This window comes from Acanthopagrus latus, chromosome 5 (genome assembly GCF_904848185.1).
Source record: "Acanthopagrus latus isolate v.2019 chromosome 5, fAcaLat1.1, whole genome shotgun sequence".
NCBI classification, from domain to species: Eukaryota; Metazoa; Chordata; class Actinopteri; order Spariformes; family Sparidae; genus Acanthopagrus; species Acanthopagrus latus.
Window position 1 is genome coordinate 12,895,730 of NC_051043.1, and position 13,699 is coordinate 12,909,428.

The 13,699-nt window shown below is 44.9% G+C and overlaps 1 protein-coding gene across 1 annotated transcript in view; it reads right to left on the reverse strand.

Annotated features, from left to right (window-relative positions):
• Positions 1-13,692, reverse strand: part of zdhhc8b (zinc finger DHHC-type palmitoyltransferase 8b) — a 66,505-nt gene extending 52,813 nt beyond the window's left edge. The window contains exon 1 of the mRNA XM_037098843.1: positions 12,665-13,692. Within this exon, the coding sequence (XP_036954738.1) occupies positions 12,665-12,768 (104 nt within the window). The 5' untranslated portion in view covers positions 12,769-13,692. The remainder of the gene's footprint in view (positions 1-12,664) is intronic.
• Between the last annotated feature and the right edge of the window lie 7 nt (positions 13,693-13,699).

The following is a 13,699-nucleotide window of genomic DNA, read 5'->3' on the forward strand; positions in this document are numbered from 1 at the left end:
CAAAATGAATTAAGGAGGGCAACTGAGTACACAGCGGCGCACGGCCTCGCGCAGAGATCGATGAAAACAAACTAATTGATATTCACAGGTTATCCCACCCGATATTCAGCGATGCTAAAAGCCAGCGTGCCCGTGGGAATAATGCAAAGAGGTACATTAAAACTGCTGCATTATTAAACTTCTGTGGGCAGAGAGGAACTGGAGTGGCGTTTGTGTCAGAGCGAGGGAAGGGGAGAGGTCTTGAGAAACTGAGCTGAGTAAATATTTGACCGGGACTTCAACACGACCCACTTGGGGCTGTCTGGTAAATTAGGCTGTTGCTGCACATTCACAGACGCTCCGCATCACAACAACACACAGCTCGAAGGGATGGCACCCCGAGTAGAAAGACCTGTTCTCCTCGCTATTGATCTGTCAAACCCCAGCATCAGCTAATACTTTTTTTTTTTTTTTAGAGCCATTATTGTTTGTGAGTTATGACGTATTAAACCTCAGGGGCAGTAGGTGTGCTCCTACACTTGGTGACTGATGCACTGGGTGGCGGCGATGTCAACAGGGAGCAGCATTAAAACAATTTGAGGGATCAGCTGGATTTGGCTGGCTAGCTAATAGTTCCGCAGCAGTTTAATCAGGACTTTAGCAATTATTCACACTGCTGAGAATGCATGGTGGCAGCAGTGATGGGGGGGCGGTGCTGTGCAACAGACTTTGAGGATAACAAAGTCTGCTGTTCGTGTCAGTTCCGATCAAATGGTTTTAGCCTGCTGAACTAAGTGGGCGCAGCCAGGTCGCTGAATTAGATCACTGCCTGTGCGCAGGTTGGATAAAGACTCCAGCTAAGATCCAAGTAAAGTGGCGCTGTGGTGTGGCTCTGTTTTAGTTCATCGCTCATTTGGCTTCAGGCCTTTTGGTGTCTTGCACTTAGGCCAGAGCGCAGTTTTGCCTCGCACCACAGCCGGCGAGTGAGGTCTGAGCTTGCATCGACTGTTTTTTAGCCTAAAGGTCAGGCTCTGCGGTTCCATCTGCAGCCCAAGTGGCGAGACAATCAAGCCCACCTCTCGGAACGGACAATTTCATTTACTTCCCGGGAGACAAGAGGCAAAACAAACAGAAAACATCCTCACCCCGGAGCAGATAAGGCAGGATGAGGTTCCTCCAAGTAATAGACGACCCAAAGCACTTAAGGCTGCACAGCCACATGGCACACTGCCTTACTAAAACATCGAGTCTGTCTAATACAATGTCCACTAAGCCCCATCCCCCCCAAGATACACTGCTACGCCTGTCAAGCTTCCCTATGTCTGCAAAAAGGCCGTTTACAATGATAATGGCAACAGATTTGCCATTCAAACAATAGGTTTTTGGTTTAAGACAGGAGAAGACAAGAGCAAGCTTCTCATTTCTAGCCGGCCATTGTCTTCTTTTCTTTTTTTTTATTAATGGCTGAAGCAACAACTGGCAGTTTTAATAAGCTTAAACTAGCTAGCACATCTTAAAAAGAAAATCCTGTAAATGGGTTATGAAGTATGAACTTGATGGCTACACACTGCACTAAAAGAAACATCAAAGCATCGTATATGTCCCAGGCCATACAGAAATATCTCAGTTTGATGAACAAGAGGACATGGAAATAAAGACTCATCATACAAAACGATATAAGAATGAGCATAAGAAGGGCAAAAAAAAAAAAAATCACACTGTCACCTAACAAAACCATCCAGCTCACCAACATAAAGTACTTTACTGACCAATATCACACGGGGGAAAAAAAGGGAACAGCCAAGGAACAGTTCTGCTATCGGTTCAGTTACGGGAGTAAACTTCTGTTCGTCTGTTGCTGACAGTCACTCTCCGAAGAAGTACAAGTGAGAAGTGAAGAATTCTCTGCTTAGAAATCCAAAGTCAGACTTCCTGTCCCTGTTTTTCAGTCAGCGCTGTGACTTAATCAGCTGGATGTGGATAACAGTCAAAAACTGAGGGCTTTTCTGCAGAATTTCACACACCGCTGAGCCAAAGAAAACAGTGCAGCGGAGGAAATCCACAGCACCGGCTGGCCTCTCTCCGGCAGAGTACAGCCTCTGTCGCAGATGTGGCCAACAACTTCCTTCCACACCACCAGGAGCATTAATTCACTACATATTTTTTCGTATTGCCTGTCAAACTGTGTGCTAAAATAGCACAGAGTGATAAGTGGGTGTCTTTTACTGTCTTGCAATAGCTACATAAAACAATCCAAGGGACGAGTCGCTTCAAGCATTAAATCTGGCTGACCTGGAACCTCACACACCTGTCAGAAGCTTCAAGATTCAAACTGGGAGATTTTCTCTCCATGACACACTCAGACACTTTATATTAGGTGTGGAACTGGACCTGGAATCCACAGAGAACGGTAAAGACCTGCAGGCCGAATACATTTGTCCATTGTGAATTTAACCCAATTTCAAAATATCCTCTCTGTCAAGCACAATGCCATTCTATTAAACAGACATTTGACGTACGGATTACACAGTAACTGGTTGGAGTACGGTGGCCCACCTGAAGCTTTACTGGGGTTTTACTTTCTGCCTCCGTATTATGACTGTAACGTGTTGGTGGAAGAGACAAGCCGGCCTGCATAAAAAAACAACAACACGCATGCCTTATTTTTCATGTGTTTTGTGTCAGCAGAGTTCGATTACACTTCCAAATACGAGAGCGAATGATGGAGGGTGGATAAAAGCTTGAGTTGAATGCAAAACAGCAGCTAATGCACAACATGCTGACCTACATAATGTATAAAACGGGGTTTGTCTGTCCTTCCATTAGAAAACAGCTTCTGAGAATGAAAAGCTAGAACAGAAACAATTCCCTGAAAGCCGCGGCAAAATACCTTCCTGTACTCGCTGTAGGGACTGGTGCTTCTATATGTACATGTTTACGAACAAAAAAGGAGTTTTCTATCTACAAGTGCGTGGCATTTGGCGGGTGAAGCTCTAACAACTATTAATATAAATCTGACGCCTGCCGTCCCGAGAGGTGTGAAATAACAGGGTATTACAGACATGCCAGTATAAGGTAGCCTCTGCAGTGAACTACAAAGTGACTGGCCAAATGTCTAACAGAGGAGAAACCTGCCTAGAGCCCCTGGATCCATGGCTTCAAAAGATGAGGGTGAACACTTTTATTTATAGACAGTCACCTCCATCAAACGGATGCTGATCACAACAGCAAGCTTGGAGTGTTCTGCTTCGGAATACTTTTTATATGATTTTATAAGACAACAGCTCTAATGACACAGCTGGATTTCACGTCAGTTTTTATTGATTTGATGAGAGCATTAACCATATCTTTAACATGCGCAGAGCAACATCAGCATTCAATCCCAGTTTTGAACATCTTATGAATATAAGTCTTTGCTAGTAACACTCTGTGGGCTCGTCGCTACAGGCGAGCCCTTACACACACACACACACACATGTTAATCACAGCAGCTTAAACCTGTAATAACCACATTTGTTTTGCCGTTGTGAACACAACATGGACAAATCATCGCCTGTTTTGCTTGACAGTGCGAAGTGTGTTTGTTGAATTGGCTGAAGTGAGGTGTTTATTTCTGCGAGGCTTTGGATAAATGCGCGAAAGAGCCTATCCTTAAATTGGCTGAACACTATTCAGAGGCTGAGGGCGATAAACTAGTCGAATCAGGGGTTTCGTCAGCGGATCCAGACTTGCCTCCTCCAGCGGCTAGGACGTTTCCTTCCCCCGACGCACAGGTTAACTTCTGGGCAACAGAAAGAACTTCTATTGATGCAGACGGAGCATGAAAAGCTTGAACACAAATGAGAGGTAAATAAGCAAATCAAGGTGGAAAAAATCCGGCAGAAGACAGAGAAGGCGAATCATTATCGTTTGTCTCTGGGGAAAGATGACCGGCAGCATTGTGACATTAGTTGGTATCAATAAGAAATTTTGGCTGACATCAATGCACATCACACTGACTGCGATTTCATATACATTTTTACATTTTCCCACTGATTCTTAAGACACCACTATTGTCTTAAGAATAGTTTTTAAAACCGCATGAAAATCCGACACATGGTGGCTTCGAGTCTTACACGCTGATATCTCCATCGGCCTGCGGTGGTTCGGTGGTTCACTACACAGATGAATGGTTCGCGGCTTTGTTTGCCGTGCCCACTCATCTCCGCGGACTTGTACAACCGCTCACTTCAAAAAGTGGCAAAGATGCGGAAGACCTGCCCTTATAATCACAGAGTCCATCTGCCTGTCTTCCTCTCTGTGTCCCAGAGATGGACACCGCTTGGCTCTTGTAAACACTGGGAGCCTCAGCCTCGCTACACAGACTCCTTGATCTCTCAGAAAGCCACTCCAGCCGGGGGTGTTAAGAAATAGAGCTCTGTTTCTACTTATTACCAGTCATGGTCTCTCTCTGGCAAAACAACACGAGGGGAAAAAGGGTGGAGACACCCAAGGAGGGAGAGGCTGGAGGTCTAAATTAATCCCACATGTTCCCCAGGAGGAGACTTTCCAGGCAGCCCGGGCTTATTCGGCTGGTGGGAGGGTGGCGGAGTACAGCAAACTCTGAGAGCACCTCGCTGCACTTTCCCGCACTTTTCGCCCACACACTGCTGCGCACTGAATCCACATGGATCCATTTAGCTCAACTATGGCATCACAAGGCACAATTTACTTTTCTGGCAAGCACCGGAGCTCCAGAAAGTCACTGCTTCAGAGAAACCAAACCGACTTAAAATAGACACGAGAAAGGCACACAGTCATGAGCTGCACTGGGAAAAATGATTAACTCTATTGATCCTGCATGCAGATGACACGTTTGGTCAAATCTAATACATTTTCCTTCCTGTTCTTCAAGGTGTATTAAATTTATCTGATCCAGGCAGAAAAAAAAAAAAAACCCCACAAGATCTGACCGGCTAATTTTAGAAAACACTGATTCTTATTCAAGCTCAGCATGTGCCTGAAAATCACGCTCAGAACACGATGCACAGTTTGGATTCTGTATCACCTGCTGTTGCAGATTAGCATGTTTGTGCTTTCATTAATATATGATAAATCATGCTAATGTGCAAACAATGATCTCACCCCGTTACGGACATATGGTCGTGTGCTGATGGGTTTTTCCTGGAAATTAGCACAAATGTCCCAAGAAGGGGGAAAATATTGCTCTTCAGTACAGTTCCACAAGCTTGTCACGTGTCGAGTACGACCACCAAAAAGGGGCTTGTAGAGCAGACGATTTGTTGATTTAGTTGAAAATCATAGAGGGAACAAATAAAACTCACCTCGACCTGTAACTCGATGTAACAGCACTAGTTTGTGTGGCATGTGCAGTCACCCTGCTCACATTTGCACAGTCATGAGCCAGGGAAGAGGATCCATCAGCATTATCTTAACCTAGTTGTCAAGCAGTGACAGGGCGGCTGGGATGGGATGAGATTAGAAAGCCTTGGCCTTTTATTCTCTGGGCCTCTTTCACTCATCAATACCGATGGAGACAGACTGCTCGGACTGTATGAAAGCTCTGCCAGCGATCTGCAGCACGGGCCTGCCTGAACATTGATGGGGAGGAGATGATTTTAAGTGGAAGTTTGCCTTCGTTACACTGGCCACTGACTTTCCCCTAGGTTGGGTCAGTCTACACAAAGTGAGCCCAAAAGTACTTCCATCATCGCGATAACACGAATAGACAAACAAAATTAATGACTTTATTTTTCTTCTGCCGCCCCCCAAGGAGTCTTCAAAGTAACCTTTGCTGGACTCCTGACCCCCCAATGAGAACGTCTACTCAACAGCTTAACTCTGAGGAGATGCAACAGCTGGACATACCTTGGCTTGACAGATATGTGGCAGTTCCATGCCACAGCGGACAGGACTGGTTTGTGTGTGAGTGCATCTTGGATGTTAGCTGTTCTGCAATGGTTTGCTCCAAAAGAACCCTATTTAGAAGTCGCGTGAGATCCACACTCTGTCTGAAAAACTGTCTGAAAGTCACATTTGATCGGAGCAGAAACAGGGCAGTCAAACAGTCAGCAGCTAAAATTTTGAGGTATTCAGACATGTTGAGCTCCCGCTGGAGTAAGAACCATGAGTTCTCCTGCTGTCTCCACTGTTCAACACTAGATAAAAATCAACGGAATCCATCCAGGATTATCTCTATTTGCATTTTCACTCTGATGTGCAACGTTGACACAACAGATCAAAGCCATGGCTTGTGTAACAACCATCTCAGATTCACTGGGCGATGATTCCGAAAATAGTTTTTTTTTGTTGTTTTGCCTACAAATGAGATGAAAACATGTATGGTATTCCAGAGAAACTGGGGTTTTCATTTACTGAATCCTACCACAGAGGTTGGCTACATGACGTTCAAGCTGCTCTTAAGGATGCTTAAAAATTTGGCAATGACATCCACCGCTGAAGACTAAAAACAAGACGCGTCTACAGAAAGTCTAGACTGCTGGCTCTATAAGGCTGCAATTAAACGCAGTGGCGCAGTAGGGACCATAGATGTCTGTCCCAAATGTCATGGCAAGCCATCCAATAGTTGAGATATTTCAGTCTGAAGGAAAATGGTTGACTGACCAACAGACAAACCAAGGCTACCACCCCAAGAGCCATGCAGCTAGTAGGGCCAAAGAGCATTCTTCTTGTTATAGACACATATCATGCCAGAAAACCCCAAGAAGGGACCTGTGATTACAATACACATACAGTACGCTAGGATACCTTCACTTTCTCTCAAACAGCCCTGAGGCCCCTGAATCTCAGGGCCGGACCAGTCTTTACAAACAACAAATGCATAATAACTGTAGTTTACTTTCTGAGCTGCAATGATATAAATTAGAAATAGACAAAACACAGTTCTGATGCATTTAAATAGAAGGTGTCTCAGATGACGGTATCAAAGAAACAGAATGTCAAAGGAGTTTTGCTTCTGCATTGATAAAATCAGGACAGGAGGGGATGAGACAAAACACAAGGAGAGACTATTTGTAACTTTATGTGACTTCAAAGTGGATAAAAAAAGACAGTCAGACACTACGCAGTCAGAAATATTGCTCATTTCAGTTGTCCTTGTCTCCCTGAATCTCTACAACGGATGTGGAGAGTGCAATAAGACCCATAGAGCCAGAATAGCCACATTTATGGGAACTACGCCTTGGTGGAAATAAACTAGTATTATCCTTTAAGGTTGTGGAGCTCCATGAGCAGGGGTTTGGTTTACAACGTGTGATGACCCTGCAGGTCGGAAACGTGCCTCGTGGTAAACCACAAACCACGCTGAGAATGGAAATTAACCATAAAACAGAACCCACACAGACTAAAAGTTAAAAAAAAGGGTCAATTTCTACCTGTGGCCTCATCTTCTGCACTAGCTCAAAGTGAAATGAGACCTGTTCTCCGTTCATTGTTGTCCACCTCCTTGAGTACTTCCTGAAAGCAGCAGTGACACAACCCTGCACTTCAATTGTCAATCTCCAGGCCCTCGCTCCGAGGCGCTGATGGATGAAAAGTACAGGGGAAATTACATCGTTATCTAATCTGACAAAGCTAGCCACACCGCGCCGACCTGCTGCTGGTTTCATCCCCGGTGAAGAAAACACAGCAGTTATCTCGACAAACCAGGAGGAGGCTGAGCAACATGGATTGTTATCAATAAACCCAGGGGAATATCTTGGCCCCGGTGATCTTGTACGTCTGTCGGCTACTTTCAGTCGAGCTTTATCAAAGTCTTATCGTCTGTGTGACACGAGGACAGCATGGCTCCTCATTCACCTAAGCTGAGGGGCTGAAACCTCCTGCTGTGACAGTGTGTGATGACAGAACAGCAATATTTGGTGACAGTTTGTGATGACAGAGGACATGCTGAAGACCGTGACGAGCTTGCATTACACACAAGGTTTTCCTTTCCTTGTGTGTAATGCTCTTGAAGGTCTTGAAAGTTAAAAAGTTAAAGGGCCAAAGTCTGCGCCAACAGCAGCTCCTCCCTCACACAGAAAATACCACTTACGGGAGAGTTCCTTGAAACGTGTTGTCAGTAGTCCCACCTATATTAACTCATCATGTCACACTTTGACACTCTTTAAGCCCAGCAATGGGACTGAACAGTATGAGAAAACTGACTGGGCACTGAAGCATGTAAAAAATACTCTAGTAGTGACCCAAACTAAAATCACAAAGATCAAAATGAGCATAATGTGTCTCCTTGAAGAGCTGAAATCTGCTACTCTCAATGGAATAAATGGAATATTGGTATAAAGCTTATTAGGAGGTTAAAGTTATGCCACCGTGTCAAAAGTCCTGCTCATTTCTCAGAATGCCGTACATGAATATCACATCAGGGAGGCTTAGATTCTCTGGTTTTCTAGGCTTGGTAGATGCTTGTTCATGAGCACAGAGACTGAAAGAGCTACTAGGGCGTATTAATAACATGTCAATTGGCAATTTCCTCCTCCTGAGAAACTCTCTGCCCTTGCGACATCTCAAATATATTCTCAATCGCTGATTTAAATAAACAAACTAAACACAAATCGGCACCGGCATCACCTGAGCAGTATTTAAAACAAGCAGCCGGGGATGGGCCGACTTGCACACGGAGCGTGAACAGGGCGGCCTAAACCAACAATTCATTTAACTACAGTCAAACATGTGACGCCTCAAAGCCACACAGGAGGGAGGCACGCAGGCTTTAATGGACACTAATACCAAGGAGCGAGGCATTAATGTTTACAAGCTTGTTTGCTGAAACCCCTTGACAGAAAAGACGACAGCAGCTCAGCATACATAATCACACGCAGGATGCGGATTAGGATCAATGAACCAACATTCAATTATGCTTTTAGACCTTCAATTAATAAGATGTGGAAACAGCTGAGAGAAGGGGGAGGGGGGCGCAGAGGGACCTGCAAGTGGGGGGGGCAAGTGTGAGATTAGGAACACCTCTGGATGTGACCATGTGTTGAACGTGAATGGAATTTCATTGGAAGGAAGAATAAAATCATGCAGCTAAGGGGGCTAATCCTGGTTAGTCCACATGATCAGCATACAAGCAGAGCACGTAATATCGGAAGGCTATCATCTGATGATAATTTAGCTTTTTACCAGTTTTCCTAAACTTTAGCCTATCTGCGGTGATCCAATTTTAACAAACTCAAGTTCTTCACTCTGTTTTTTATGTAGACATGCCTCTGTTTCGTTAGCATTTTTAAACACAAGATATGGGCATTAGCTAGCTAAGGACTAGGAAGGACACTCCCACACAGGGTTCAAAAGCCTGCAACTCCCCTCTAGTGAGTTAGAACTGAAGAAGCCTCTTGGATGGGAGGTGAAACGTCTTCAAGAAACTGAAATACGTCCAGTTGCCTAAGATACAGCGCTCAGCATTACCGCATTATGCCAACTAATCGGTCTCTGTATCTTTATTTCTTTGGTAACACTTACACATACTATGCTATCCACTAAGTTTCCCGAATATTACACAGTAAAAACAGAGGTTGTGTTTAACCAACCATGTTAAATGGTTCTACGTTGAACCATTAAGGGTGCCGTACGTGTACCAGAGGGTTGACTACAGCAGCACTTGTTTTAACAGTGTATCATGGTTGTCGTCCCCCTCGTCCACATATTTCGACTACTCCGCACTCCTAAACAAATTCGGAAATACCTCGACATATCTCTACAAGGACCTCGGAGTGAAGCACAACTGCAAAACAATGCATTCAGTAGGATCTGAATGAGGTCCTATTGAATTGATATACAGTGAAAAGGAGGAAACAGATGTGGAAGCTGAAGATTAGATTCCTGCCGGGCCCTGTTCTCATGTGCAGCTCTGCTCCTCAGCCTGCTGACATGCTGGCTCCGACTGCCACCACTGACTACCCCTCTCATAATTCAACTCCAGTCAGCAGAAACTGCTGAACGCAGGTCTTGTCCAGATGATCAATTGAAAGTTTCCACACATCCATCCATGCGTACGCTAAAGTGTGGGCTATTAGGTTTAGCAACAAATGATAACAGCCCGTCTGGACATTTGGTTTGCTGAGCAGGTTTCTCACTTGGCATACGGTCAAGGCCGGCGATGAAGCCATTCTAAGGAATTACTAAAAGGTAACGGAGAGCGTCTTCAGTGCAGCCATACGGAGCTGGGACAAATTTAGACTAAGCTACTGTACAATAGAATCTCATTACAGAACCTGATATGGCTGGGATAACATTATGATGGCTAAACCATGACTAAACGCTTAATTTATCGTCTTATTTTTTGTGGCGAATCTTGGTCATGCTGTAGAGATATAAATAATTCTGTACTAATGTGTTCTAATTCAATCCCTGTGGGAAACACAAACTGTCAGGCGTCAGGAAGCCAAACACAGTGACACACCATGGACAGTATGTGTGTGTGTGAGCCAGCGCTGGCCCCGGGCCTCCTCATCCATTGCCCATATGACACCAAGTGGCCTGTTGGCAACAGTGAGGCCTTTAACATACTGCAGCCAAGGAATAAAAACAGATTTGTGCGACTGGCACTCTGCTGTTGGAGTGTATATAAGGGACCGGTAGTTTTAACCCCGCGCGAGGCTGCCAAACTCAATTGGCGACAGAAATTATGAACGTTCCCACCATTATACTTGATACATGTAATTCTGCTTAATACATTTTAGATAAAGGCACACCACTGTTCTCTGGCTCGCATTAATAAATGTGTAGCTTTGCACTCGAGCCAAGGACAAGACTACACTGGGTTCAACATAATGGACTCTATGTGCGTTTGAGAATGAAGAGGCATGGCCTAGTTCACTGCTCCCCAGGGGGTTCCATTATACGAGACTGAATCCCCTGGACCTTTTACTGGGAAATGAAGGGGCAACAGAGTAAAGTCTTAATCCTCACCCTGGAACCATCTGCTGGAGGGCGAACCTTAATGTGTGAATCGAAGTGAACACCAGCAAAAGAAGAACTAATATCATTCAACAAAAAGCCTCTGATAGTCTGAAATCTCTCATCAAATCATGACACATTCGTTCTCCAATCACGACTTGTAAATCAGGCCATTTGTTTACCAAAAGCCTTCCGCTGAAACAGCCAGGGGTGCTGGGATTTTTAAAGCCACAATCCAACCTGCCGACACCACCGACAGACACCATATGTCTCCTTCAGTCTCAGTCTCTGACCTGAGACAGAGTGCAAACCCACTCAGGGTGTAGCTAAAAGCGTCTTTTGTCTGCACCATCCTGCGTTTATCCAGGTGGGACAGATCTTGTTCATACACGTGAGTGACACACACTGAATCACATTTTTGAAACCAACGCAGAATTGTGCCACAAAAGAAGTAAATGGTTTAATGGTACACGCCACCTGAGATCCACCACAGCTACGAATAGATATGCACACGTATTAACTCAAAGTCTATCCTGAAAATGATAAATGCTGCTTGTTATGCAAATCGAGTAGCATCATCTTCACACTCAAAGTGTTCCCATTAGCCACAGTGCTACTTTTTGCACTATTGGAGGTGACAAATCCCATTCAGCATTGTTTTGTTGGCAGACTCTGCCTTGGATTAAGGTTGGATGATGTGTCCCTAAAGTCCCAAGTCCAGGTCAGAGGTTCCCAAAATGACTTCCAAGCGCCCCCCCCCCCCTCCCTCAGGGGTCGTTATCGAGCAAGGCATCGATCCCCATTGATAATCCATTCACCTAGCACTGCAAAAGAGCAAATGTAGGACTGATGATTCAGACCAGAGACATCACTCTCTCTGCTGTTATCTCTCTTCACTCATCAGATGGAGCAAGTGGATGGGACTATTCAGCAGATGGGACAAAAGCCGTCCTACCTGGGGGTCCTTGGCACGACTGATGCTGGCTGACGGGCTGCGTGACAATGTAATCATCCTGATTGCAGCTGGTGTGGATGAACTACCACCATCTGCTTGTCAGGGCATATACAATTCACTTGAACTACATTCATATGTGCTTTTTTTTAATTGGGGGGGACCTGTTGGCCCTGGTAGGTCAGAGGTTGCACTTTAATCCTCATTTCCTCCAAGTGAAAATACTAGATTACTGTGCACACATGAGGTGAGACATAGTGGCTGGGAGCTCCTGCAGGACCATCCACACTGACAGCCTCAAGGATTATAATGCCTCTGGCTAGGTTATGTGACTCTGCAGCCACCCCGAACTGAGTGTGTGCATGAATCAAACACAGCCGCCTGCTGGGCCACAATGCAACCATTTTAATTGTTTCAACTACTGCCTGCGGCATTTCTCCAACTGAAAGTGAGCACCTTCCGGCCTAAAGCTGTGGTCTCCGGCGCGATCGCGTTAAACTTACGTGCTTTACTGGAAGTTTGCCGTTGCAGGTATAATGTCTGAACGATGTGTCTGATGCTGCACATGAAGGCAAGATCACCAGGCTGCTCCTTACAACCCCCCCCCCCACACACACACACCTTCCAGTATTCCCCTTCGGGATAGATACACTCCTCTAAAATCCACTTAATCTACCTAAGTGACTCGATCCACCCATGCAAACTTCGAGCTGCAAATCCAGCCTCGTCTGGGTGATCAGTGGACACACAGTGCACGAAAGCCCCCGGCGCGCAAGCGAGTGAGAGAGCAGTAAAAAGCGATGCAAAACTTACGTGAAAACGAAAAATAAAGTGGTCGATCCCACAAGGAGCGTGGCAGCAGTGGACACTGGGATGTATTTGGTGGGTTTAAATCTCTTTCCAGCGCTGTTGGGCATTCTGTAATTTCCACATTCCTCAATTATTTATTCCGATTGGAGTCCGCATGTAGAAAAGGGATCCAGTGTGCAGTGTGTATAGGCCTCTTTTTTGTTTTCTATTGCTATCAAAGGTACAGCCACAGTCCGTCTATTGCTATCGTTTAAGCCGCATAGATCCTAGGATAGAGGCAGGAATACACTGCCGCTCTCTGAAAGCCTGGAAATCCCACCCTTACAATCCAGCCCACTGGTGAGGTCACTGAACCGCTTGAAAAGGTGGAGCCTGTGCAAACCCTGCGAGCGTCTTCTCGAGAAAATGATCGGACCCGTAGTGTCGATATTCCCGCATTTCGTCGGAAGAATGAGTCACTCTGCGCGCGTTTCTCGCCAGGTAGATGCCGCGGATATAAAAGGCTACTTTAAAAAGATAAATGAAAAAATATGTATGTACACACGGACTCTTAAAATCTTCACTGCATATTAAATTAATTGAACATATGATAATAAATTAAAGTTTAAGACGACTGTCTCTCGATCTTTAGTTTTCTTTATGGGAGCTTCCCTGCCCGTAGCTGTGGTCCAAATGTGCAGAGATCGCTCGGCGGAGTGCACGCGGCACCAAACCTCATTTACAATTCTGCAGTTTAATGTCGCTTTCCATGAACACAAGCATACACACGGCCATCAAGCAGCCATGGAAGCTTTCACAAAAGGTCACGTCAAGCTTTTAAATTCGGCGTGGTTTATACATTCTAATGTTAATTTTTTAACTGAAAGTTAAATTGTTGAAATGTCTCATTCACCCATTCCATTCAGTCATCTATCACCAAAATAGACATGGTAAAAAAAAAATATGATATGTGAAAACACAGGGGCAGCATGAAGGTCTTATAAGAGATGAGATTTTGATAAAATTCTGTGTTGATTTATTCGGCTTTAATTTGTAAAT